The following is a 23,052-nucleotide window of genomic DNA, read 5'->3' as shown; positions in this document are numbered from 1 at the left end:
TTAAAGCAAGTACTATCTTGCAAGTTTCCTGCTTCAATGAGGTCATTGTCATCCCCAGGCCAAGAAGAGCTGTTCTGTTCTCTTGCTTCTACCTTTCAGAGGATTCAAGGAGATCGGGGTCCAGATTTTCAGGTTTGTTTACCCAAAAGTTTCCATTCCAGGTCACCAGCTCCAATCCTTTCTTTATTAGAGCTCTGACTTGGACATAAGACATCTATGTGGCTGCACATTTAGTCTCCTTTTCAGCTCTGCCACCCTTATTATGAGCCCCCAAGCTTAATTTTCAGTGCAATATGTCTTGTAGATGTCAGGAGCGTCCTTAAAGTTTTCATTTCAAAGCATGCCTTACGCTGGTAGATAACTTCCCTGAGTCTATCATTTTCTCCTTGCAATACCTCCAATACCATCAGAAAAAGCCACTTAACCCCAAATGCAATGGCCATTTGATCTCATAAAGCCTTATTTTCTACCTGCATCTCATTCCAATTAGCCACAGGTGAAGTTTTAGAAATTGTAATATCACTGTATGCCAGCTATGGCCCAGCAGTGGAGACCCTATTGTAGATAGAAGACAAATCCAACATCCCATCCTAAAGGTCTACTTTTTAGGACAATTTGTGGTAGCAACTGTCCCTCCATTCAGTTGCTACCACAGTTGCTGTCCTCCAGAACAGGAACAACTGTCCGTGTTCCTTAGGAGACAGAGTATTAAGCAATAATGCTGCTTGCTAATACTTTATTGAGGGATAAAATCCTAGGGCAACAGACACAAGGGAAAAAGTGAAGCAGGGCAGGAGGGAAGCTAATAGAAAGTTGTGCATTTTTGTGAGATAGGGTCTTGTGATGTTGCCCAGGCTGTTCTTGAACTCCTGGGCTCAAGGGATCCTCCTGCCTCAGTCTCCCAAGTAGCTAGGACTATAGATGTGTGCCACCAGGTTGTACATTATTGAGCTGGTCATATCCTCAGAAGTAAAAACAGCCAGTTGCTCAGTTGCACCTGCTGGACATCTCCCGACAGGCCAAATGGAACCACTGCACTCCATGTGCTGGGTCCCTTCCACCTCTTGTCATTCATTGGTCAAAATGTGTCCCAAGCTTTAACTCCCCTGTATTTCTGAGTAGATGTATCTGGCCCCGGTAGGCAGACCTCATGTGGCCATGGTGTGGGTTACCAACTGATTGAAAAGGGTGAGAAGAGCCATGTTCTCTCTAGGCCGCTCATGGCATGAGAGGCCTGTGACAGAGCCTGGTCTTCACCCTAAGGGAGGTCACAGGGGGGACAGCAGGATGTGGGGCCAGGTTGCAGGGAGCTGAAGGCCCATGGGACATAACCAACTCATCATTCTGCTGGAGGCTATATGATCAAACAGCAAACTGTTTATCATGAATGCAGGATGAGGGCAAACTCACAAGGCCCTGCCACCAAAAGGTTTGCTGAGGGACATCACTCCTTGGTGCCGGGCTCCTCGAAGTTATCTATTGGGAAATCTAGCACCTATTGTTCAAAGGATGCAGCCTCACAAGCCTGCTGTGAACCAATTGACAATTACTGGACAATCACACCCCCTCCCCTTTCTCGCTATCTCTTTTGCCTAATAAATATGGAAAGCTGTGTAAAACTCAGGGCCCTTGTCCACTAGAGGCAAGGTGCCCCCTGACCCCTTCTTCCAAATATACTCTTTTATCTCTTGTCTTTTATTCCCATGTTCGCCCCGCTTTGTTCAGTCCCCCTAGGTCCGTGCAGGCTACAAGTGGCACACCGAACAGTGACAGAATCGGGCAATCTACACCAGGTGACCCTCGAGAGGTGCATAGATTAGGTCCACTACAGCAATATTGAAGACTAGATTAGACAATGCAGGTTTCCCAATGCACAAAACTTACCTAAGTTCTCCCAATGTCGTGAGCCTCTAGTTGGGGGTATTTCTGAACCCCCAGTGAGCCGCTGTGTGATTCTGGCTCAGGCACAAAGGTCTCTGAACTGTTCAGACAGGGCAATTACACTTACATCACAGAGTTGTGAGACCTGAATTAAAATGTGGTGTAAATAACATTTGTAAGTGGCAACGAGCTCCATGTATAAACATCAGGAGCTGTTGTCAAATGTAAAGATTGTGCTGAGCAAAATACCACGACTTGTTTTAGCCGGACAGGCATTAAAATATCCAGTGTTATTTTGACCTCAGCTGACCAATAGCTGCTCCATTTCTCCAAACTGTAGATGAGTCACCTAGGAAGTCCCTACCCCTTCATCTTCTTGCCATCCTCCCTCCATCCTATCCCACCCCCAGTGAGATATCCTCTTGTTCCCTTTTCTACCCAGCATCCAGTTCTGTCTGGCCCCTAGCAGGTGCCCATGGAGGCTACATATGGAATGAAGGAATGAAGGATTGAATAAATGTCTCCATTTCTTTGCACAAAGAGTTACCAATGCTTGAGATGTTCCCCTACTCCCAGGAAGTCACCCTCTCCTGGGAGCCTTTACTCAACCCGCCCTCCATTCCTCAGTCTTCCCCTTTCTCGGGGCAGCTGGGTGTGACATGCCAGTGCACAGTGGAATGGTTGGTTTTATCCATCTCCCTGACAGGCCCCTGAATTCTTAGGGGGGAAGGAACAAGGTCTCATTCACATTTGTCCCTGCATCTTGCTGGTTGAGGTGCAATCTGCAGCATTTATGTGGCAAAGAGCCTCGGGGCGGCGCTCTGGCATGAAGGAGGCCGCTAAGACATTGTTCTGAAAGCTGGCTTGCAAGGCAGTTTATACTCTGCAAACCAGCGTTTATAGTATGTGTTTACATGAGTGGCTTAAGGGTGTCCAAATACCGGGAAAAGGTGCTCAGTAAATGTTTCTTCCATGCATGCGCTGTAGTATCTGACCCTCAGCTCTGTGTCTTAAGCCCCTGGTTCTCTCATCCAACCTAAAAATAGGATTGTCCAGGCCTTGAGGGCCTTCTGGAAGGCGCCCCCATCAGTCAAAGCGCCTGCAAAGTGCTTCCACCACAAGAGCAGAGTGGCCGCGCCATGCCTGTGATGCTGCTAGGCACAGCTTGTCTGAAAGAGATGTAACCAGGCTACTTCCCGAAGAACCGACTTGTTGATAATCTTGCTTCAAACAGAGGAGTTTGCAGATGGTTGAAGAAGAGCAGTGGTAGAAATGTTCTCCCCAGGGCCGTCACAACTCCTTCCCAGCCGCAGCCTAGTGTTGCAAGAGAGTTTCTGCTGCTGGGACTACAAAGGAGAGGACAAGGCCCATGGCCGGGACAGGGGCGGCCTGCACCTTTCAGCCCCGGCGCCCGGGTGAGCCTGCGGGGAGTGCGGCGGGGAGAGTCCTCAAGGACGGAGCGCAAAAAAGGGTCTCAAGTCAGTCCTCGCCACCTTTCCGCAGCCTCGGGAGAGGCTTGGGGGAAGCGCAGGCAAGGGCCAAAACCCCATGGAAGTGGGAATCCTCGGCCTCCAGGGTGAATAAATAATTAAGCGCCCAATACACAATAGCCTCGCTAGATGGAGACGAGGAATCACTGCAGCGGCGCTGGCGGCGGCGGCGGCGGCGGGGGGAGCGCGGGCGGGAGCGCAGCCCCGGGCGGGAGGCGGGAGAGGCTCTGGCTCGGCTCACGTCTGTTTTCCTTTTTCGTGGATTATTTATTTCGCCTCCACCCACGGCTTTGCTGCCCCAGCGGGAGCTCCCTGCCGGCGCCTCCCGCCGCTGCCTCTCGCGGGCCAGCGTGAGGGTAGTAGAGAGCTCGGGCACCCCAGTGCCCCAGGCAGCCGCGCGGCGCCACCAGGAAAGGCGGGGAGCCAACGCGGGCCCGGGGAGGGCTCGCGCGGCCGGCTCCAGGCGGCTTGGAGGAGACTTTCCCCGCCCTCTGCCTCCGCCTCGGCGGCCAGCCCCGGCCCTGGGAGCGGGGTGCCGCCCCTCCCGCCCCGCGCGCGGCTAGGCGCAGTCCGGAGCCACCGCGCCCTGCGCCCCGTGCGAGGACGCCGCTCCTGGTCCTCTGCTCAGCGGCCCGGGAGGCCCAACCGGCGCGCAAACTTTTGCTCCAGCGCCGGGCGCTCCTCCCCGGCATGTGAAGCCCCCGGGCGCCCGCGCAGCCGCCAAGGTGAGGACGGAGGCCCCGCCTAGAGGGCGGGGGACTGGGGAGGCGGCTGGCTTTAAATGGGGGCTGTCCGGCGGCTGGGAAACAGAGCTGCCGCGGGGGGAACGCGGACCTCTTTTCCCCGAGCCGAGGATCGGCTGGGGCCGCCGCCAGGCAAGGTAGCGTGAGGCGTTGGAAGGGTGCGGGCGGAGATGGAGGCGTGGGGGAACCCACGCCCGGGAGCGGGAGATCGGGGCTGGGCGGAGGCGTGCAAAGGGGCAGCGCACGGAGGTGCCTATGTTGCAGTGTGCGCAGTGAGGCCGGCTGGGCAGTGTGGGTGCACGCAGCGTGAGATTTCTTGGGGCCGTGCATGCAGGGTCAGCGAGGGTGCAGGCAGGAGTCGGTGGGTGTGCACGGGGATCAGTGTGTGTGCACGGCTGTTTCTGTGGGTGTGCGCGCAGGTGAGTAGTGCCCGCCGGGTTTGAAGTGTGCTCACAGTGAGAGTGAGTTGTATGGGGATTAATGGGGCGCAGTAAGTGTGCTTGGCTGTTTCTGGAGGTGTGCATGGGGCCAAGGTATGCACGCAGTATTCTGGAGCTGTGCGCGGAGCTAAAGTGTACACGCAGGGTTCTGGGGATGTGCACAAGAAGAGTGTGAATTCTGGGACTGACGAAGAGTCAGTGAAGGTGTAAGCTGGAGTGTAAGTGCAGGCTTGGTTTACTAGGGTGCCCCTGGGTGCGGGGCGTGCCCGTCCGACCCGGGCTGGGAGGTATGTTTGTGCGCGGCGGCCAAAGTGCCTGCGCGGTGTCCGCCTGACCCGAGCCTTGCTCTCCTGACAGTTCGCCCCAGGAGCGGGCGCCGCTGGCCGAGATGCTCCTCCGGGACTTGGTGCTGCGCCGTGGCTGCTGCTGGTCCTCGCTGCTGCTGCACTGCGCGCTCCACCCGCTCTGGGGCTTCGTGCAGGTGAGACGCGCCGGCTGCGCACTGGCTGGGAGGGCCTCCTGGGTAAGGGGCGAGCTGTCCCTTCCCTCCTGAGACCCTGGCCTCTTGCAGCCACCCCACTGATTGGTTCTCGGAAGAGCTTGGGAAAAGAAAAGCTGCTACGGTCCCCTATTCCCTACCCCTGAAAAGATAAGAAACTCCAAAGAGAGGCTTCGATTGTGGCCTAAAGCCTGCAGGACCGGGCTGGCCTTGGAATGGAAAGGGGCTCAGAGAATACCTTCCGATGATAACATTCTAGGGCAGAAATTCAGCAAAGAAACAAACTTACAAAGAAAAATGATCCCAAGGATATATATTATTTCTTTCCCACCAGAACCACTGATGAACTTCAAATTAGCTTTCTTAAACTGGTTTTCAACACGGAAGGCAGCCGTGTTTCTTATAGGTATCAGAGTTGAGGATGTAGACAGATAATGCGTGGTGGCCGAGCTGTCAGGACTGCCCAGGGTTGAATCTCTCACCCTGGGTCCCTTAAATCCCAGGGCAGAGGCCAGGCAGCCACTAACTGGAGTTACCTCTTAGGATCAGAGAGGGGTTTCAATGGGGTGGTCCCTAGTCCCCCCTAGAATGTGCATCGTCACTGGTACAGTGGAGAGGTGACAAGGTGGACTTCGATGTCAGCTCTGGAATTTGAGCTTCGGCTCTGTCCCTCACCAGCTGGGAGGCTTTAGGCAACCCACTTACCCTCTCTGAGAGTTAGTTTCTTCTTCCTGACTGTACTATTGTAAGTACTTGCTGAGATAAATGCAGGTAAGGATTACTTAGTGCAGTGCCAGGTCCATGATGAAACTAACCAGTAGTGGTTGCTGCCATTGTTGATAGGAGTAATAGCAATGCCGTTCTTCTGCCTGGCTGACCAGGTACTCTGTTGATCACTGCGTGGTCTGTTTGACATTTTTTCTGCAGGCTCTGGAGGACATTTTCATTGTTTGGGGCATCGAGGGTCCACTCTGGGGTATTTGTAGCCTCATGTTCTCCTGATGGCATTTTGGGGTTTGGGGACCATTCACATGGTTGCTCTGTACTAGTAGGGGTGACAGACCAAGAAAAAAAGGGATGCGGGCAAGACCACTTGCCAGTCCACCGAGGTCCATGAGCTGCCCCAAATGATGGGGCCCTGCCGAGAGCTTGCTCAGTCAGTCCTGCCTGGATGATGGCCTGGGTGAGTGCCCATGGAGAGCCAGGGTCAGACGCTGCTCCGCACCCCCCACTCCCAGGCCCCATCTTCTGCTCTCTTCTCTGGCTTGCCTCCGTCTCACTCACAATTGTTTTCCTTTTGGAATTGACAGCTTTGTCTAATGTGTAAAACAGCCGTTATTAAACTCAGCTGTGCCTCCTCAGGAAACATGATTTTGTCACTTCTAAACACTTCAGTGGCTTGGGACCAGCTTCCCTTGTTCAACTTTTAGCTGAACCTCAGATATTGAGTTCACTTAGTTTTTAGATTCATTTGTTTACCATTTTCTCTCTTCCGTAAGACACCTTCACCTGGGGTGGGAAGCAACGTAGTGAGGTTGTCAGTCTCCAGGACTAGAATTCTGCTGTGTGAGCTAGTAGGATCTAAACAGAAGACCCCCAAGCACCCTGCACTCCTCCCAGAAGAAATAATTTTGTGAAAGCAGTTCAGTTTTTTAAGTGTCCTTCAGCCAGGCAGTACTTACACAAGCAGGTGTGTGTGTGTGTGTGTGTGTGTGTGTATGCAGGGGTGTCTGTGTGTGTGCAGGGGTGTGTGTGTGTGTGGTTGTATTTCAGATGCTCTCACTCAATACAAATCAATTTTCATAAAAATCAATTTAAAAAGGAACCCTCCAGACAAGTAGAATGGGTAAAATCTTGGCTTGAGGCTCTGGAAAAATTAATTTACAAATGATAGGGACAGGGAAATCAAGGGAAAGGGGTTTTGGAATGAATGGATCTGGCTTTAAGCAAAAGAGCTAAATCCAAGGGAACGTAGGAGAGAAGACGAAAAATGGAAATGCACGAAGCCATGTGTTTCTCTTTAAGTGGGGAAAATAAAATCTGTCATGTCATAGGAGTTTCTCTAATCTGGAGAGCAAACTCAGAGCTATCTGCCCTTCCATGAGCATTTTGCCAGAAGAACATTTGGAAGGACAAGGCCAACATAACAAAGTCCTATGATTAATGGGATTGTCGATGAGGCAAAAGACCTGGGGTCCCCCAAAGCACCAGGTTCTTACCTTGCAATCAGCCTTAAGCCTCTGACTGCTGCTAGTTGATAAGAAACTTAATCATTAAAGTCAGACGACATTTAAATTGCCAGAAAGGTTGGTGGGAGCATTCCTTAGCCTTTCCCCCTGTTCTTTAATGTGTCTGGAATTGAGATTTTGAGCTTTTGTGATTTAGGGTTCTTCTAAGTTCACTTTCAGATGATTTTTTTTTTTTTGAAAGAGAAGAGGATGACAGGCTGGCAAATTTATTAGGTGTGACAGGAGTGTGTCTCATCAAGTTACCGTGGTGCTGGCCTGTCTCCATGAAAGATGCCAGAAGCCATCATCTTTGTGGCTGCCCTCCTAAAGTAATAGTTAGAGAGACAGCCTCTTATCTGGCCTTATGGGTCTCTGTGTGCTGATGAGGAGCCACCCCAGACCCAAGTGATGTTGAACCCCTTCTATGGTCAGTCTCTGCAGCTTTGATGATTCATTCGGCAGCATTTATTGGGCGCCTACTGTATGCCAGGCCCTTTGTTAAGTGCAAGGGTCTTAGTGGCCTCTTCCCTCGTGGCACTGATAGTTTGGCAATGTAGAGCTAATTAAACAAGTAATTATCATCAAGAGAGCTCAGCAAGAGCAAACAGCTTGGACCCGGGGCAAGAGTCATAGAAGCCTCAAGGGTGTGGTGCTTCAGCTGAGACATGAAGGATGAGAAGTTAGGATGCAAATGAGGGTGAGGTGTCCAGGCAGAGAGAACAGCCCAAGGCCAGAGGAGAGAGGGACTTTGGAAGACCCAGGGGAAAGAAGCACCAGGTAAGGCCACTGTTGTAAGCCACTAACATAGTGTCCTGCAGTTTGGACTTGATCCTGAGGGCTATGGATGTCGTTTTAAGTAAAGGATTTTAAGTAACAGATGACACAATCTCAGGTTGGTATTTTAGAAATCTCAGTCCAGGCTGGTTGCAGTGGCTCACACCTGTAATCACAACACTTCGGGAGGCCAAGGCAGGAGGATTGCTTGAGCCCAGGAATTCGACACCAGCCTGAACAACACAGCAAAACTATGTCTCAAAAAAAAGAGAGAAATCTCAGTCCAATTCCTGCATGAAGGATGGATGCAGGGAGGAGGTAAGGCAGGGCTAGAGAGGTAGGTAAGAGGAGGGTGGCCAGCTTTAGCAAATAAAATACAGGACATCCAGTTAACTTTGAATTTCAAATGAACTACAAATTGTTTTTCTAGCATCTTTCCCATATAATATTGGGGATATACTTTAAAATTATTTGTTGTTTATCTGAAATTCAGATGTAATAGGGTGTCTTATATTTTATCTGGCAACCCTAGATGAGAGGCAGGTACTGCCCACTGGAGACCTGATGGTGGCCTGGTTCAGGTGGCAGCAAAGGAAACAGAGGAGTAGATGGATTCAAGAATGATTTAGGAGGCAACGTCTGCTGGACCCAAAACTGCACTGATTGGCCAGGAGTAGGACGGTGGTAGGACACTGATTGGCCAGGAGTAGGATGGTGGTTGGAGAAGAGGGAACTGATGCTGGGAACACTGTGTCCCTCAGACCTCTGCTACAGGTACCAAATCCAGGGGACTCCAGGACATACCTGTGTCTCAGCCCACTCTCAGGACTACAGCATTTACAGGATTCTGGCTGCAGAATAGGGCCTGGAAGGCAGACGATGGTGAAACGGGAATAAGAAGTGGTCCCAGGAAGTACTGATACCAGCCTGTGTTCTGTGGGCTTTAGGCAAGTCACTGACCTTTCTGGGCCTCTGCTCTTTCTTAACGAAGTCCAGCTAAGAGCATGTTACTTCAGGGGAAACTTCCTTCTCCTTTTGGAATTCCCCAAGATAGAAACCAAACGCCAGGTGTTGGGACAAGCTCCAGACACCCGAGGCTTCCTCTCTATTGGTCTAAATATGACACTGCCAATCAACAGAACCCCCAAGTGGAACCAGCACTGGGGAATGGGACAGATCCTGTGTTTCTCCACTGGTGGGCATTGCACCTTTTCACTGAGTGCCAACTGAATGCTGGGCCTTGGGCAACTTTGGTACATCACTTAGCTTCGCTGAGCCTTCAGGCCACCTGTTAAGAGTGGATAATATCACCTATCTCTCCCGGTTATGCCCAGGGCAAAATGGGAGCCTGAACCCATGATGGACACATAGTAGGGCTCAGAAAGTCATGATTGTTCGGGATGAATAAAGTACTCATTTACCTGCCTGTCCTAAGACACTCACAACTTAGTGTAGACAGTCACACATTACAAAATAGCATGGAAATGTCCCAGACAGAAGTGTTTGCAGAATAAAGCCGCAGCACTGAGCAGGTGAGTCTAATTTGGGGTGAGGGAGGGTTTAGGATGGTTTTGCCCAAGAAGGAGGACTGCTTGAGCCAGAAATTTGAGACCAGTCTGGTCAACATAGCGAAACCCTGTCTCAAGAAAAGGAGAGAGAGAAATCTCAGTCCTGTTCTTGCATGAACACCCAAGAACGCTGTTCAAGAGATGGGTTTGAAGGATGGAGAGAGGCTAGCAAGTGGATATGGGGTCTGAGTAACCCAGAGTCGAGGCAGGCTCAGACGCCACAGGCTTGGACTGGACCAAACTATCAGGACACTGCAGTGGGGGCTCAGCCGTCAGGCATAAGGACGGACCAGACATGATCCTTTTGTGAGAACAGTTGGCTAAGCAATTGTGCCTGCTCACATTTCAGAGAGGCCCTTATGTAAGAGACTGAGAACCACTGATTTTTTTGTTTTGTTTTGTTTTGAAGCAGGGTCTTGCTCTGTTGCCGAGGCTGGAGTGTGGTGCACTGTAATAGCTCACTGCAGCCTCAACCTCCTGGGCTCAAGCAATCCTCCCACCTCAGCCTCTGGAGTAGCTGGGTCTATAGGCGTGTGCCATCATGCCCAGCTAATTAAAAAAAAAATTTGTAGAGATGAGGTCTCACTCTATTGCCCAGGCTGATGTTGAACCCCTGGGCTCAAATGATCCACCCGCCTCAGTTTCCCAAAATGTTGGGATTACTGGCGTCAGCCTCCGCACCTGGCCAAAGCTATTAATTTTATTTATGTATTTATGTATGTATGTATGTATATATTTATTTATTTATTTTTGAGACGGAGTCTTGCTCTGTCGCCCAGGCTGGAGTGCAGTGGCGCGATCTCAGCTCACTACAAGCTCCGCCTCCCGTGTTCACGCCATTCTCCTGCCTCAGCCTCCCGAGTAGCTGGGACTACAGGTGCCTGCCACCACGCCCGGCTAATTTTTCTGTATTTTTAGTAAAGACAGGGTTTCACTCTGTTAGCCAGGATGGTCTCGATCTCCTGACCTCGTGATCCGCCCACCTCGGCCTCCCAAAGTGCTGGGATTACAGGCGTGAGCCACCGCGCCCGGCCTTATTCTTTTTTGAGACTGGAGTTTCGCTCTGTCGCCTAGGCTGGAGTGCAGTGGCATGATCTTGGCTCTCTGCAGCCTTGACCTCCAGGTTCAAGTCATTCTCTGCCTCAGCATCCTGAGTAGGTGGGACTACAGGCGTGCACCACCCTGGCTAATTTTTGTATTTTTTTTTGTAGAGACGGGGTTTCACCATGTTGGCCAGGCTGGTCTCGATCTCCTGACCTCAGGTGATCCGCCCGCCTCGGCCTCCCACAGTGCTGGGGTTACAGGCGAGAACTATCAGTTTTTTAAATGCAGCGTGCTCCTTCACTTCTTCCTCCTGCAGCCTTGAAATTTGGCCCTGATTTTTCTGCCTAGAGCTTCATCACATTAAACACCCTTATACATCTGTGCCTTCATATCCTCTCACAAAAGTAGGTCATTGTGTCGGGCCAGGTTAAACAAACGTGCTCCTCTTGAACTCTCTCTCATAAATTGCACCTTGGAGATTGAGAAAATAATTACACTGGCAATGCTATTGCTTGAAGTTCACACACTTGGTAGAGTGCATTGGAGAAGTGGTCTCAGAGGCCAGCTATTAGGAGAATGAAGCTTTCTAGCAAACCCCAGGGTCTCAGAAGGTCAGAATCTAGAGGGGCACAGGCCCAACGATGGGACGTCTAACAATGGCACTGGTCTAGAAGCCGGTGGATTTCCCACTGACATGTAAGGAGTTAATCATTTCTGTAAAATAATTGAGCAGAGGCCACCATCAGACGGCATGCTCTTCCCAGTGGGAGAGAAGATTGCCTTCCAGGGTTTGAAACGCAGTCAATGGCCTTTTAAAAACATTAAAAGGTGATGAGCAGGAGCCTCTTAGCCTGGTAGATATTAAGCCAGGGCTGTAAATCAGCTCACTTCCTGCTGCCACCCCAGCAGACATTACCCACATTACTTCTCCACATCTTCCAGGTGCGATGGGAGCCTCCCAGCCCCGGGGAGCTCTCCCTGCCACATGACAGAGGGGCTGGATCAGCATTCAAAGGCAGGCCACACATGGCTAGTTGCAGGGAAAGTGGAGTTCTGGTTTCCAGTGGCTCAGAGATGACAGAGAAATCAACCGTGGCTGTCGAGGAGGTGGAGGGTGACTGGCAACTCTTTGTGCTTTTAAACCAGCTTGTTCCCCGGGACAGGCATGAAACACCAGGCTCTTGGATTTATGGCACTCTGTATAGTGAGGGACACTGGCAGTCAGTCTAATCCATCTACCCAGTTCCCATGCTGGCTCTGCAGAAGATGTTTAACCTGGGAAGCTTAAGCAAAATCCCCAGGCCCAGCTCCACCTGCAAAATTTTGATTTAATCGGTGTGGCTCAGGCATGGGTATTTTTTAAAACCACCAGGGAGATTCCAAGGTACAGCCAGGGCTGGGAACTGCTGATGGAGCCCAGCTCACTCTGGCTACCCTTCTCATTGACACATGAGGAAGCTGAGATCGGTGCTGGAAAAACACCAGGCCAAGGTTGAAGAGGCGTGGATTGTGGCCAGTTTTTCATATTCATTCATTCATTCACCAAAAATTTATCAAATGGTGGGCATTCCCTTAAGTGGTGATTTATGATAGTGAGAGAGAAGGAGCAAGGCCTGCTCTGCCCTCAGCGAGCTCACAGTGCCGTGGTGAAGATAGGTATGAACCAGGTAACATCCAAATGTAGCTTTCTGCCCCTAGAGGGGAACCTGGTGCCAGGAGAGCCCATACAAAAGGATCTGGCTGGATAAAGAGGTCAGAGACACGTCTGTGAGGTCATCGCCAAGCTGAGTCAGGGGCGTAGCAGGGTAGGGATGGGAGAACATTTCCACCACTGGAGCAGCAATTGCAGAGGCCAGGGGCCTGGAACTGAAAGGAGAGAATGAGGGCAGAGAGACGGGCAGAGAGCATGGGACGAGGTGGGGCCGGAGAGGTTGTCAGGGATCACCCCTTGCAGACCTTGTAGGCCACATGATCCCACGAGGGGTGGGGTGGCATCTGGGTCTTTCTGGGGGGATGGAGGTGGTTTGGAGGGGTGCCCTTCCCACAAGACCACCTGGATGCTGAGTGGAGAGCATCAAGCAGGTTGCTCTGCTCCCTTTGTTCACGTGGGACACAGGAGTACAGGCCTCTCTGGGTGAGGTTTCTACCCAAGAGAGGGGGGCCTTGCCCCAGAGTAGACATGACAAGGCCATCAGGAGTGAGGGCTGGAGAGAAGGCCAGGGCTTGGCCTTGGGCTGTAGCAAGGAAGACAGGAGAAGCGGTTGGGCTTAGATTACAAAGGAAGCAAAGGGTCTCACTCTCCAAATGTGAGACCCTTGGGCAGCTACTTCTGCCTGGGCCTCAGTTTACTCATTTGTACAATGGGGAAATTCTACCAGTTAACCTTCAAGTTCTTGTCTACTTCTCATTCATATCCAGGTCACTTGCCCAGGGTCCCTGGCAAAGCTAGGAAGAAAACCTTGGTCTCCAACCAGCCAGGCCAGCCGCCAACAACATTGTCTCCTTTGAACCAATCCGACTTCTGTTGATTCTTCCTGCCTTGGTCTTGGAAAGGAATCCCAAGTCCCAGCCTGGCAGGGGATGGGGTGGCCTGGGCTTGTTTCAGCTTCTAGTTGCCTTATGGTCTTCTCCCTCTCTTGGGTACGTGTGCCCATGTGTACAGGTGACGCACGGTGAGCCCCAGAAGTCCTGCTCCAAAGTGACTGACAGCTGCCGACACGTCTGCCAGTGCCGGCCCCCTCCCCCGCTGCCCCCGCCGCCCCCACCCCCGCCGCCTCCCAGACTCCTCTCCGCCCCAGGTAAGTAATGGCTCACTCCATTTTCGGGTTTCTCTTTGTGTTTTCCTAGGCCCACGAAGATCCACTGAGCGTGGCCGAGGGCAGCCCTGCCTCCTTGGTAATTTTCCACTGGCCAAGCAGGAGGGAAGCCAAGGCCCAACTTTCCCCTGCAGTCTGCAAAACGCCTTTCCCACAGCGTGCTCCTGCAAGATGGAGAAGGATGTTTCTCCATCAGTTAATCAGATAAAAGTCAATCTCCATTTGATGAGTGACTTGGCCTGGATAGTTCCGAAGGCCAGATCTTTAAAGGGGGCAGCTGCTGAGGACTGATCTTAAATAGCCCCCCTCCCCCAACACACAGTTCTATTTCTCTATTATAATTTACATTTAGGGAGGCAGTTAGGGTAGAACCAAAGTCAGTGCTCTGGGAGCAGAGTTTCAAGATGCCATTCAGCTACGTGCACCAAATTCTGCTAAAACCTCTCTGTGACTTGTTTGCCTTGGACGATTTCATCTCTGAACAATTTGATTGCGCCGTCGTTCAAACAAAGGAGCGTTTCTTTAGCCAGAAATGGCCTCAGCCCTGACCTCTACATGGTAAAGTTCCCTGTTTACAATTGCTACTTGATAAGGTCTCTCCAAAGGAGGTTCTGTATTTCACGTGTTTCATTCAAGTTCCCACCTATAGGATGCCCGTGATCATGTCGGTATCTACCTCATTAAACACATCTCCATGGAATTATTTGGGATGTATTTTCAATAACCTTGGCACAAAGCTTGTTCTCTGGTAGGCTGCGTTTCCAGCCTCTTGGTCCCCAGTCAGTGATGCAATGTTCTGGAGGATCTTTGCAATTTGTGTGAATTTCTGCATTTTGACTGTGAGGCCTCTATATATCTCCTTCCTTCCCTGACACCCTGTGGCCCATTCCTTCTCAAAGCCTGGCCCTCAAATGACCTGCTTCAGCATAACCCAAAGCATTTGTTTTAAAATGCATCTTCATGTGCCCACTTCAAACCCACTGAGCCAGAGTTTTTGGGGTGAGGCTTGGGAATCGTCACAATTACAGGTTCTGAGGTGATTCAAATGCAAGTTACAGTTGAGAACCTAGGCCTGCCAGGCCCTCTGCTCCAGGCCTCTGCCAGATCCTTCTATCCCGGGATGCTCACTGGCCTCCTCTCTCCTGAAAGAATCCCTGGGCCTGCACCTACCCTTGGAGATCACTCCTCTCCCTTCCTTTAGAATTCCTCACTCTCCCACATTTTGGGCCCCACGGCACGTAGTCTCCCAGTGGTTTGTATTTGATGATCCACATCCCCCAGCTAGGGTCCCTTCAGGTCTTCTTGTGCTCACTGAGCATCTGTGTCAGACAGAGGAGAAGGACCGTCCTGGCCCTCTGGAATCTCAGCCCTCCCAGGGAAGGCCATCCTGTCAGCAACCCACAAAGAGTGGCCTGAGAGAACACAGAAATGGTTTGCCAGGTACACTGGAAATACCTGAACAGTTAAGCAAAACAGTAGCCCCGGTAAATAGTAACAGGGGTCTTTAAGAATAAATGGGATTGGTCGGGCACAGTGGCTCACGCCTGTAATCCCAGCACTTTGGGAGGCTGAGGTGGGTGGATCATGAGGTCAGGAGTTCGAGACCAGCCTGGCCAACATGGTGAAACCCCGTCTCTACTAAAAATATAAAAATTAGCCGGGCGTGGTGGCAGGCGCCTGTAATCCCAGCTGCTCCGGAGGCTGAGGCAGGAGAATTGCTTGAACCCGGGAGGCGGAGGTTGCAGTGAACCAAGATTGCGCCACTGCACTCCAGCCTGGGCCACAGAGTGAGACTCCATCTCAAAAAAAAGAATGAATGGGATTGTTCCAGGTTGCTAAGCAGGTTGGGGGAAAAGGGCATCCAGGCAGAAGGAAGCACATGGACAAAGGCGTGGAGGTATGGCTCTGTGAGACTCCTCTTGAGAGTCACAAGCCCTTCAGTGGCTTGAAAGGGTGGCCAAGGAGGAGGACCTAGAAGGGCCTCCTGTGCCTGGCTGAGCAGATCGCATTTCATCCTATGGGTCATTGTTTACCAAACAATGATCTACATTCACGCATATCCAAGTACCATCTCTTATTTGCCTTATTTTTTTCTTTAAATAAACTCACTTTTGTGTGTATACAAATTAATTTCCTTAACTTTACAAAACTACTCTAAATGAGAAACTAGTTCCACTTGCATAAATGGAAGGTGACCATAATAATAAATGCAGTGGAAGCAAACCAAGCTTTTAAAATTCCAGCTTTCTCTGGAAGATTGTGAGCTTGAGACTTTCTATTTGTTAAAAAGGGAGAGAAGTAAGCGGTAGAGAGATGTGAAAGCCATAGTGGCACAGTGCTGAGACCTTCTCTATAAAGCAATTGGAAAGTTTGTAAGTGAATCAAAAGGAGCTTAAGTTTCTTATTACAGGTTTCAATGTGTTTGAGTGCTGGGTCCATATACCATCTAAAATCAGCTCTCATAACTGCAGGGACATGGACCCAGTGCTTTAGGAAACTGCTCTGGGCAGTGATGAGCCTACGAAGGTGTTAAGTGGGGAAGTGACATGAGCCTATATTGTCTGTTTCAGAAAGATCAACTGTTTTGACACTGTGGGTTGGATTGGAGTGGATTGGGGTTGAGCTGGCAGACTGGAGTCAGGTGGGGGTCTCTTGAGATCATTCAGACCCCAGATCATCCAAGAGGGCCTGAAACCAGGCTGGGGGCTACGGAGATGGGAGGAGGCTAGAGGAGAGTGCTTGGTTGAGTACAGAGAGAACTCATGTTGAGTTTTGGGATTGAAGGTGCTTCTTGGGAGAGGAGAGTAAGAGAGGAGAGCTCTGTATGGGAGGACTTTTTCTGTTTCAAGTAGCAAAAACACATCTTGAAGTGGTTTAAGCAATACAAAAACTAGGGAGAAAGATGTTAGCTTGTGGGCTCATGTATCAGGATATCCAGGCAGCAGATCTGCTGAATCCATGGTCTCAAATGATGACGGTATTGGATTTCTGTCTCTGTCTCTGTCGCTCTCTCCTGATTTCTCCTGGGTTGCCTTTTCTCTCAGGCTGGCTCAGTTCCTGTAGCTCCAGGCTCCAGCATTCCATCATTCTTACAGTCAGTAATCTCCCTAGGAAGAGACCTTCTGTTTCCCAATAGTCTGAGGGAAGTCCTGAGGCTGACTTTTGCTGGACTAGCTTGGGTCATGTGCCCACCTGTGGACCAATCATGGTGGCTTATGGGATAGAATATGCGGGTTGGTCAGGCCCGGGCCATGTGACCACCTCTGGAGTTGGGATGTGTGGATACAGGCTCAGGGAGAGGTGGTTTCCCAAAGGAAAATCCGAATAGGAGGGCTATAACCCAAAAATAAGAACATGGCTACCAGGCCGGGAGGGCAGGGAATGTCTACCATAGCCATGGAGTGCCTCGGGCATGTAAGGTGGATTAGACCAGTGGTGGAGAATGTGATTTATTCATTCTCTTGGTCCTCCTTGAGCTCAGCCCAGAACCCTGCACACAAGTAGTGCCCAATAAATGTCAGAGCTACGGCCACATCCACAACTTCTGCCAATCATAAAATACAGAGGCGGAGGTTGCAGTGAGCCAAGATTGCGCCATTGCACTCCAGCCTGGGCAATAAGAGCATAACTCTGCCTCAAAAACAACAACAACAGCAAAAAACAAAAACAAACAAACAAAAAAAAACAAGTGCCTGCTATATAACCCTGAAGGAATTCGTGTCTCCCAGAGGGCACAGGGCTTCAATGCTGTGGAGCCTCAGCTCTCACTCAACAGGTGTGCACTGAGCTCCAAATGTGGGGCATGGTGCCAGGGCCCGGGAACCAGCAGTGAGCAGCAGACAGCTCCTGCCCTCATGGAGTTCACGGTCCAGTGGACTGTCATTTGCAGAAGGTGTTCACTGGAGTGTCCCTTCCTGCCATCTCTCTGGATTCACTGGCTCAAGGCATGTGCCAGTCCTTGTCCCATTTGCTCATCTGATGTGCTTTGCATTCTTGCCACTCACAAGGGCCTCTCATTCACCTGGCGAGCATTTGCCAGGCACCTGTTCTAGGTCCAACCCTGCGTTGGGCACCCTGAGGGATACAGAGTCACACAGGGACTTATCCACATCAGCAGGGCCCAGGTCATGAAAGGCCAAGGACTTGGCATAAGAGGCCAATTCCATGAGCCTTTCTTTAGCCTATGTTGGCGTGCTAGCCCTGCTCTTTCCTCTTCGTGATTTTAAGAGAGCCGGTTAACCTAAGCCTCAATTTCTTCCTCTATAAAATAGGTCGTGGGCCACACCCACCCCATGGGGTTGAGTTGAGGGTTCCTGAAAGTGAGAAGTACTTTTGAAAACTAGACAGGTATCCATTGCTGTAATCGTCCTGTGGAAAGCGTTCTGATGAAGAGCAGCCTGTGAGTGCAAGCCAGACTTGGGGGATAAAGAGGTGCTATTGGGAAGGGGATACGTAATTACAAAAGGGGCAGGGAGGACGGATTTGGGAAGACGTGGGAGAATTCCCAGGTAGAATGGGACAGGTGGGAGCAGAGGGAGGCTGGACAGGCCACGAAGGAGAGGGAGTGGCCAAAGCAGACAGCCAGAATTAGCAGCCCAAGGATCAGGCAGGAGGCTCCCTGCTGAAGTGACATTGATCCACAGGTGTGTTGAGCTTTGGTGTGTGTGTCTGGCATAAAGGGAGAAAGAGGGGAGAGAGAAACACCTATTCGTGCAGGCCTGTGAAGTGCCCCCTAGAAGTAATGACCAGGAACATCTGCAGGGCGTCCTTCACATGGCCAGGCAGGCATTGCTCTTCATCCAGACAGCACCTGCTGCTGCCCTGCCCCTCAGGGTGACCCGCTTGTCCTGGCTGGCCCGAGCCTCTCTAGGTTTTAGCCCCGAAGGTCCTGTGCCCCAGGAAACCCCTCAGTCCTGGACAAACTGGAACAGTGGGTCACCCCACTGCTGGGCCACCCTTCTTCTGGCAAAGGCAAGAGTGGTTTTTCAGGTTGTTTTTTGTTATCTTTATTTTGGGGGTGTTTGTTTTGTTCTAATTTACTATGAATTTTTTTTCTTTTTTTTTGAGACGGAGTCTCTCTTTGTCGCCCAGGCTGAAGTGCGGTGCTGTGATCTCGGCTCACTGCAATCTCTGCCTCCTGAGTTCAAGTGATTCTTCTGCCTCAGCTTCCCGAGTAGCTGGGATTACAGGCATGAGCCGCCACACGTGGCTAAGTTTTGTATTTTTATTAGAGACAGGATTTCACCATGTTGGTCAGGCTGGTCTCAAACTCCTGACCTCAGGTGATCTGCCCACCTCAGCCTCCCAAAGTGCTGGGATTACAGGTGTGAGCCATCGTGTCCAGCCACCATGAATCTTTTGAGAGTCCTGACTTCCCTCCCCCACTTCATTGCTGGAGAGGGCAGCGTGGCCTCCTATTCCTCTGTGGCAGGCCCAGATCTGTGCCCTGCTCCCAGCAGCCCTACCCTGCGCCCTGCCTGCCATTGGAGAAAGAGCATGGAAAGGGATCTAGTGAAGCGGAAGGTTCTCAAGCAGCATCTCCACTTTCTGCCCCTGGGTTTTTCAGGCTCTGCCCACAACCCTCACTTTGAGTCTGGGCACTTGACCAGGGGTTCTCCAACTTGAGCTTGTATCGGAAGCGCCTGGAGAGCTTGTTTAGTCACAGATCACTGGAGCTCATCCCCAGAATTCCTGACTCGGTAGGTCTGGGGTGGGGCCCGAGGACCTCCTTTTCAATTCCCTTCTCAGGTGATGCTGACGCTGTTGGTCGTAGGAGCACACTTTGAGAACCTGTGCCCTACAGAATGACAATCTCAGCAAGGGGCTTTGGGGCCAGCCCCAGCCCTTTCACTCCTAGCTCAGACTCTGGCCATGTCACATCCTCTCAGAGCCTCAGTTTTCTCATATGATTCCTACCTGCAGAGGAATTGTCATGAAGATTAGAAATTATCCAGGCCATCCTGGGCAGAAACTTTGTGCTCAAAAGGTGGTATTATGTAGCGCAGTGGCTCAGAGCCTGGCTTCCTGCCCTCTAGACCTGAGGTCCAACCCTTGTTCATTAGCTAAGTGATTTGGGCAAGGAATCCTTAACTGCTTGGAGCCCCAATTTCCAAATGTGTAGAATGGAGTTAACAACCCTACCTGCTGCACATGGGTGGTTGGAAGGATTCGATGCCCTACAACTAACACAGCACAGAGCCTGGAACCCAGTTAACACGCAATAAATGGCAGCTCATAAATAATTCTAATGCAAGCAGTAGAAATGAGAATACGTCACTAACCTTCAGATTGGGAGTTGCTTCTGCAGGGTTCCAGCATATCTCTGCTGAGATAGGAGCATCAGATTAGACACTCTGAGGATGAGATGGGCTCTCGAAGGAGGTGTAGACTCCCCTGGATCTTCAACAGGAAAGAAAAGGTTTTCAGAGAGTCCCACCTGTATCTCTTCCTGGGCAGCCCTTGCCAGGCATGTGATCCTCAGTGTCAACGGAGTGTCCCTGGTGAAGGTATTTCTGGAAGGCATGGGTGGGCATGAACCCTGGCAGAGCTAGAGGCCTGCTTGTGGCCTGAACAAAAAGCCTTCAGCAGCCACCAGAACCCAGGACCTGGCTTGCTTTGTAAATGTCAGCCATGGCCTGCCTGTCCCTGCCTGTGACTCAGATGGCGGAGGCCATGGAAGGAGATGTGTACCAGCCCTCAAGCAAAGCACACACACGCCCTCTGTGAGACCTGCTTCCAAGGCTGATGGGGCCAAAAATAGCTGTGGCAGAACAGAGGCGTGAGCCTGCATTTCCATAGTGCCTGTCTTGAAGGAGTTCAAAGCACTGATAGAGATTTTATTGGGGCATTTATTTTGTTCTTCGAAAGATCGGAAGGAGGTTAAGTGACTCCTCAAAGGTCACACAACAGTGGTGGAGCCAGGAATAGGGTCACCTGGTTCTTCTCCTATGTGCCAAAGGCCAAGTTTCAACAGAGAAAGAGACAAATGGGACTGTGGAAGTTCTAAGATGCTTCCTTTTTACCCACCCAGGACACTAGAAAGAAACCAATACTTAGTTTCCAGTACTGTTGGAGAGAAGCTCTGCTCTCCTCATCTCATTTAATCCTCAAACCCGTCTTTGTAATAGGTGGTATTATTGCCCATTTTTATGAGGAGCTCAGAGGTTCAGAGAGGGTGAGTTACTTATTCTAGGCTGCCCAGCTGGAGAGGAAGGGAGGTTATTCAAGGCTATCTGATTACTTCCTAGTGTGGCCCCTGCCTAACTCTTCCCTCCAGTGCTGAGAGGCAGCTTCAGGGACCCCCCTTTCCTTTCCTTCCCTGGGCCTCACTCCTTCCTGTCTTGGAGCCTTTGCACGTATAGTCCTTCTGTCCACCAGCCTCCCCTTCGAAGTAGAACCTGACTCATGCTGATCTCAGCTCAGATTTCCTTTCTTTCTTCAGGAAGACCTTCCCTGACTTCCACAAATGTCACACCAGTCCCTGTTCTGGTCATTTACGGCTGCAGAATGAACTACTCCAAAAGCTACAACACCAACGTATTTTCTTTCTCTTGCTGCTACAGGAGTTGACTGGCTCCACCTGGAGGTCCCTGCTTGGGGTCTTTCATGCACCGATAGTCTGTCAGCCAGGGCTGGGGCCACCTTGAAGGCTTCCTCTCCCGTGTCTTGTGGTCAATGTTGGCTGTAGATTGGGTCCTCAGATGGAGCTGTTCACTCTAACACTCCATGTGATGCCGCCTTGTAAACTGGGCTTCCTTACAACATGGTGGCTGAATTTGAAGGTTGAGAGGCTGATGGGAGCTGTATCCCTTTTGATGTTGCAGTTGAAGAAGTCACCCGGCATCAACTTCCACTGCATTCTGTTTTTTAGAATCAAGCGACCAGGGCTGGCTCATATTGAAACAGTGGGGAATTAGACACCACCCCTGATGGAGCAGTGTCAGAGGAGTTGCTTACATTTGGAAACCATACCGCCCTGCATCCACATGCACACACACATACATGCACACATACACACATACGTGCACATGCACACACATACATGCACACACGTACATGCACATGCACGCACATGTACACACATACATGCACTCACTTTGAATTTTTCATTTTCCTTTGTAGCAGTTATTCCACCTTTTAAATATGTAATTAATGACTTGACCAATGCTTGATCCTTTGTTAGTCGTACACAGTTGTCCAGTGTCTGCTGGGTCCTCAGTGATAGCCCCAGATCTTTAGCACGTGCCTGGCATGTCATGAGTCCTCCGTAGCTACTAATTCACTTACCTTACAGATATTTTTGAATATCTACTATATGCCAGGCACTAGGTACTAGGTGCTGGGAATCTAGTGGTGGACAGAACAGAAGGGCCCTGCAGTCACAGAGCTTGTAGATTGATTGCTCTGTGTGTGCGCGGGAGGGGGCATGGCATGGTGGTATAGGAAATAAGCAAACCAAAACTATCACAGGAAAAATGGAAGATAACATGCTACAGAGATAGAGAAAATCATGCGATTTGATAGGAGTAACTGGGGGGCTGCCTAGGTTATGTGGACCCGAGATGCCATTTAAGCTGAGAGCTGACCGAAAGGGAATAGCTGGTGGAGGAAGATCTGGGGGAAGAGCTTTCTCATCAGAGGAAACAGCATGTGCAAGGTCCTCGTGTGGAGAAGCACTCGGGCTGTGTGAAGAGCCAGCATGGCTGCTGCCTGCTACGAGGGAAGACTGCAGGAGGTGAGCCCACAGGGAGGCAGTGCCCGGACCGCACAGGGCCGTGGAGGCTAGAGAAGGAGTTTGGATTTTATCTGAAGTGCAGCCAGAAGCCAGTGGGTTTTGAGTAGGGGGTGTGGCATGCCCTCACGTGCACTTTACAAAGACTGACTCTGGAGAGTGGAAGGAAGGGGAAGAGTGGAGGCTGGGAGCCCAGTGAGGAGGCTGTTGCCATGGGCCAGGTGAGTTATGGTGCAGGGAGAGATGGTGGTGGTGGGCTGGACCCGGGGTGGAGGCAAGAGGAGGTGTCACGCCCTGGTCTAAGTTAAGATCATTCTGCAGCAGGGACTCACTCAGTGATGGCTGTGGCTGTAGGGGGAGAGCGGAAGCAAGAATGCTGCTAGGTTTTGAGGAATGACTGTGTGGAAGAAACCACCAGATGTCACTTGGCGCTCCCTCTCCTTGGTCCTCCTGATATCTGTGATCTCCTGAATGGGATGATGAAGCAGACTCAGGTGGTGCCAGGAAGGCGGTGGCTCAATTTCCCCACCTCCACCATCAGTGTGTTTTAGCTGCTGCCATCAGAAGGTCCCAGGCTCTGGGACATTCGCAAGAATCCAAGGTTTAACTAGGCTTCATCATCATCATCAAATGAATTCCCTGCTGCTGGTGCAAACCAGAGTTTCCTCCAAGTTGTGATGAGTTTCCGACTAACAAAAGAGGAGGTCCAGGCCTGGTGGGTCGCAAAGCTGAGCGACAGGCACAGCAAGTGAAGCCAGTCCCCGTGACCCGCCTTCCCTGCAGGCGACAGGCTCCTTATGAAACCTCATGAATGCCGCTGCCCTAGCCCTTGGCTGGA

The 23,052-nt window shown here is 51.0% G+C and overlaps 1 protein-coding gene across 3 annotated transcripts in view; it reads left to right on the top strand.

Annotated features, from left to right (window-relative positions):
• The first annotated feature begins 3,592 nt into the window (after positions 1 to 3,592).
• The window catches only part of PRIMA1 (proline rich membrane anchor 1), a 70,927-nt gene continuing 51,467 nt past the window's right edge, over positions 3,593 to 23,052 (top strand). For 2 of the 3 annotated variants that reach the window (XR_004666283.3, XM_008958231.5), the window contains exons 1-3: positions 3,593 to 4,096; positions 4,912 to 5,035; positions 13,330 to 13,465. Coding sequence is in view for 2 of the 3 variants with exons in the window: in XM_008958231.5 (XP_008956479.1) it covers positions 4,943 to 5,035; positions 13,330 to 13,465 (229 nt within the window). In the remaining variant the exon portion in view is untranslated. Of the gene's footprint in view, positions 4,097 to 4,131; positions 4,252 to 4,911; positions 5,036 to 13,329; positions 13,466 to 23,052 lie in introns of those variants that run through there. The other variant, XM_003832799.5, reaches the window with a different exon arrangement.

The sequence above is a fragment of the Pan paniscus genome, chromosome 15, assembly GCF_029289425.2.
Source record: "Pan paniscus chromosome 15, NHGRI_mPanPan1-v2.0_pri, whole genome shotgun sequence".
NCBI classification, from domain to species: domain Eukaryota; kingdom Metazoa; phylum Chordata; class Mammalia; order Primates; family Hominidae; genus Pan; species Pan paniscus.
This window is presented reverse-complemented; position numbering and strand designations above follow the sequence as displayed.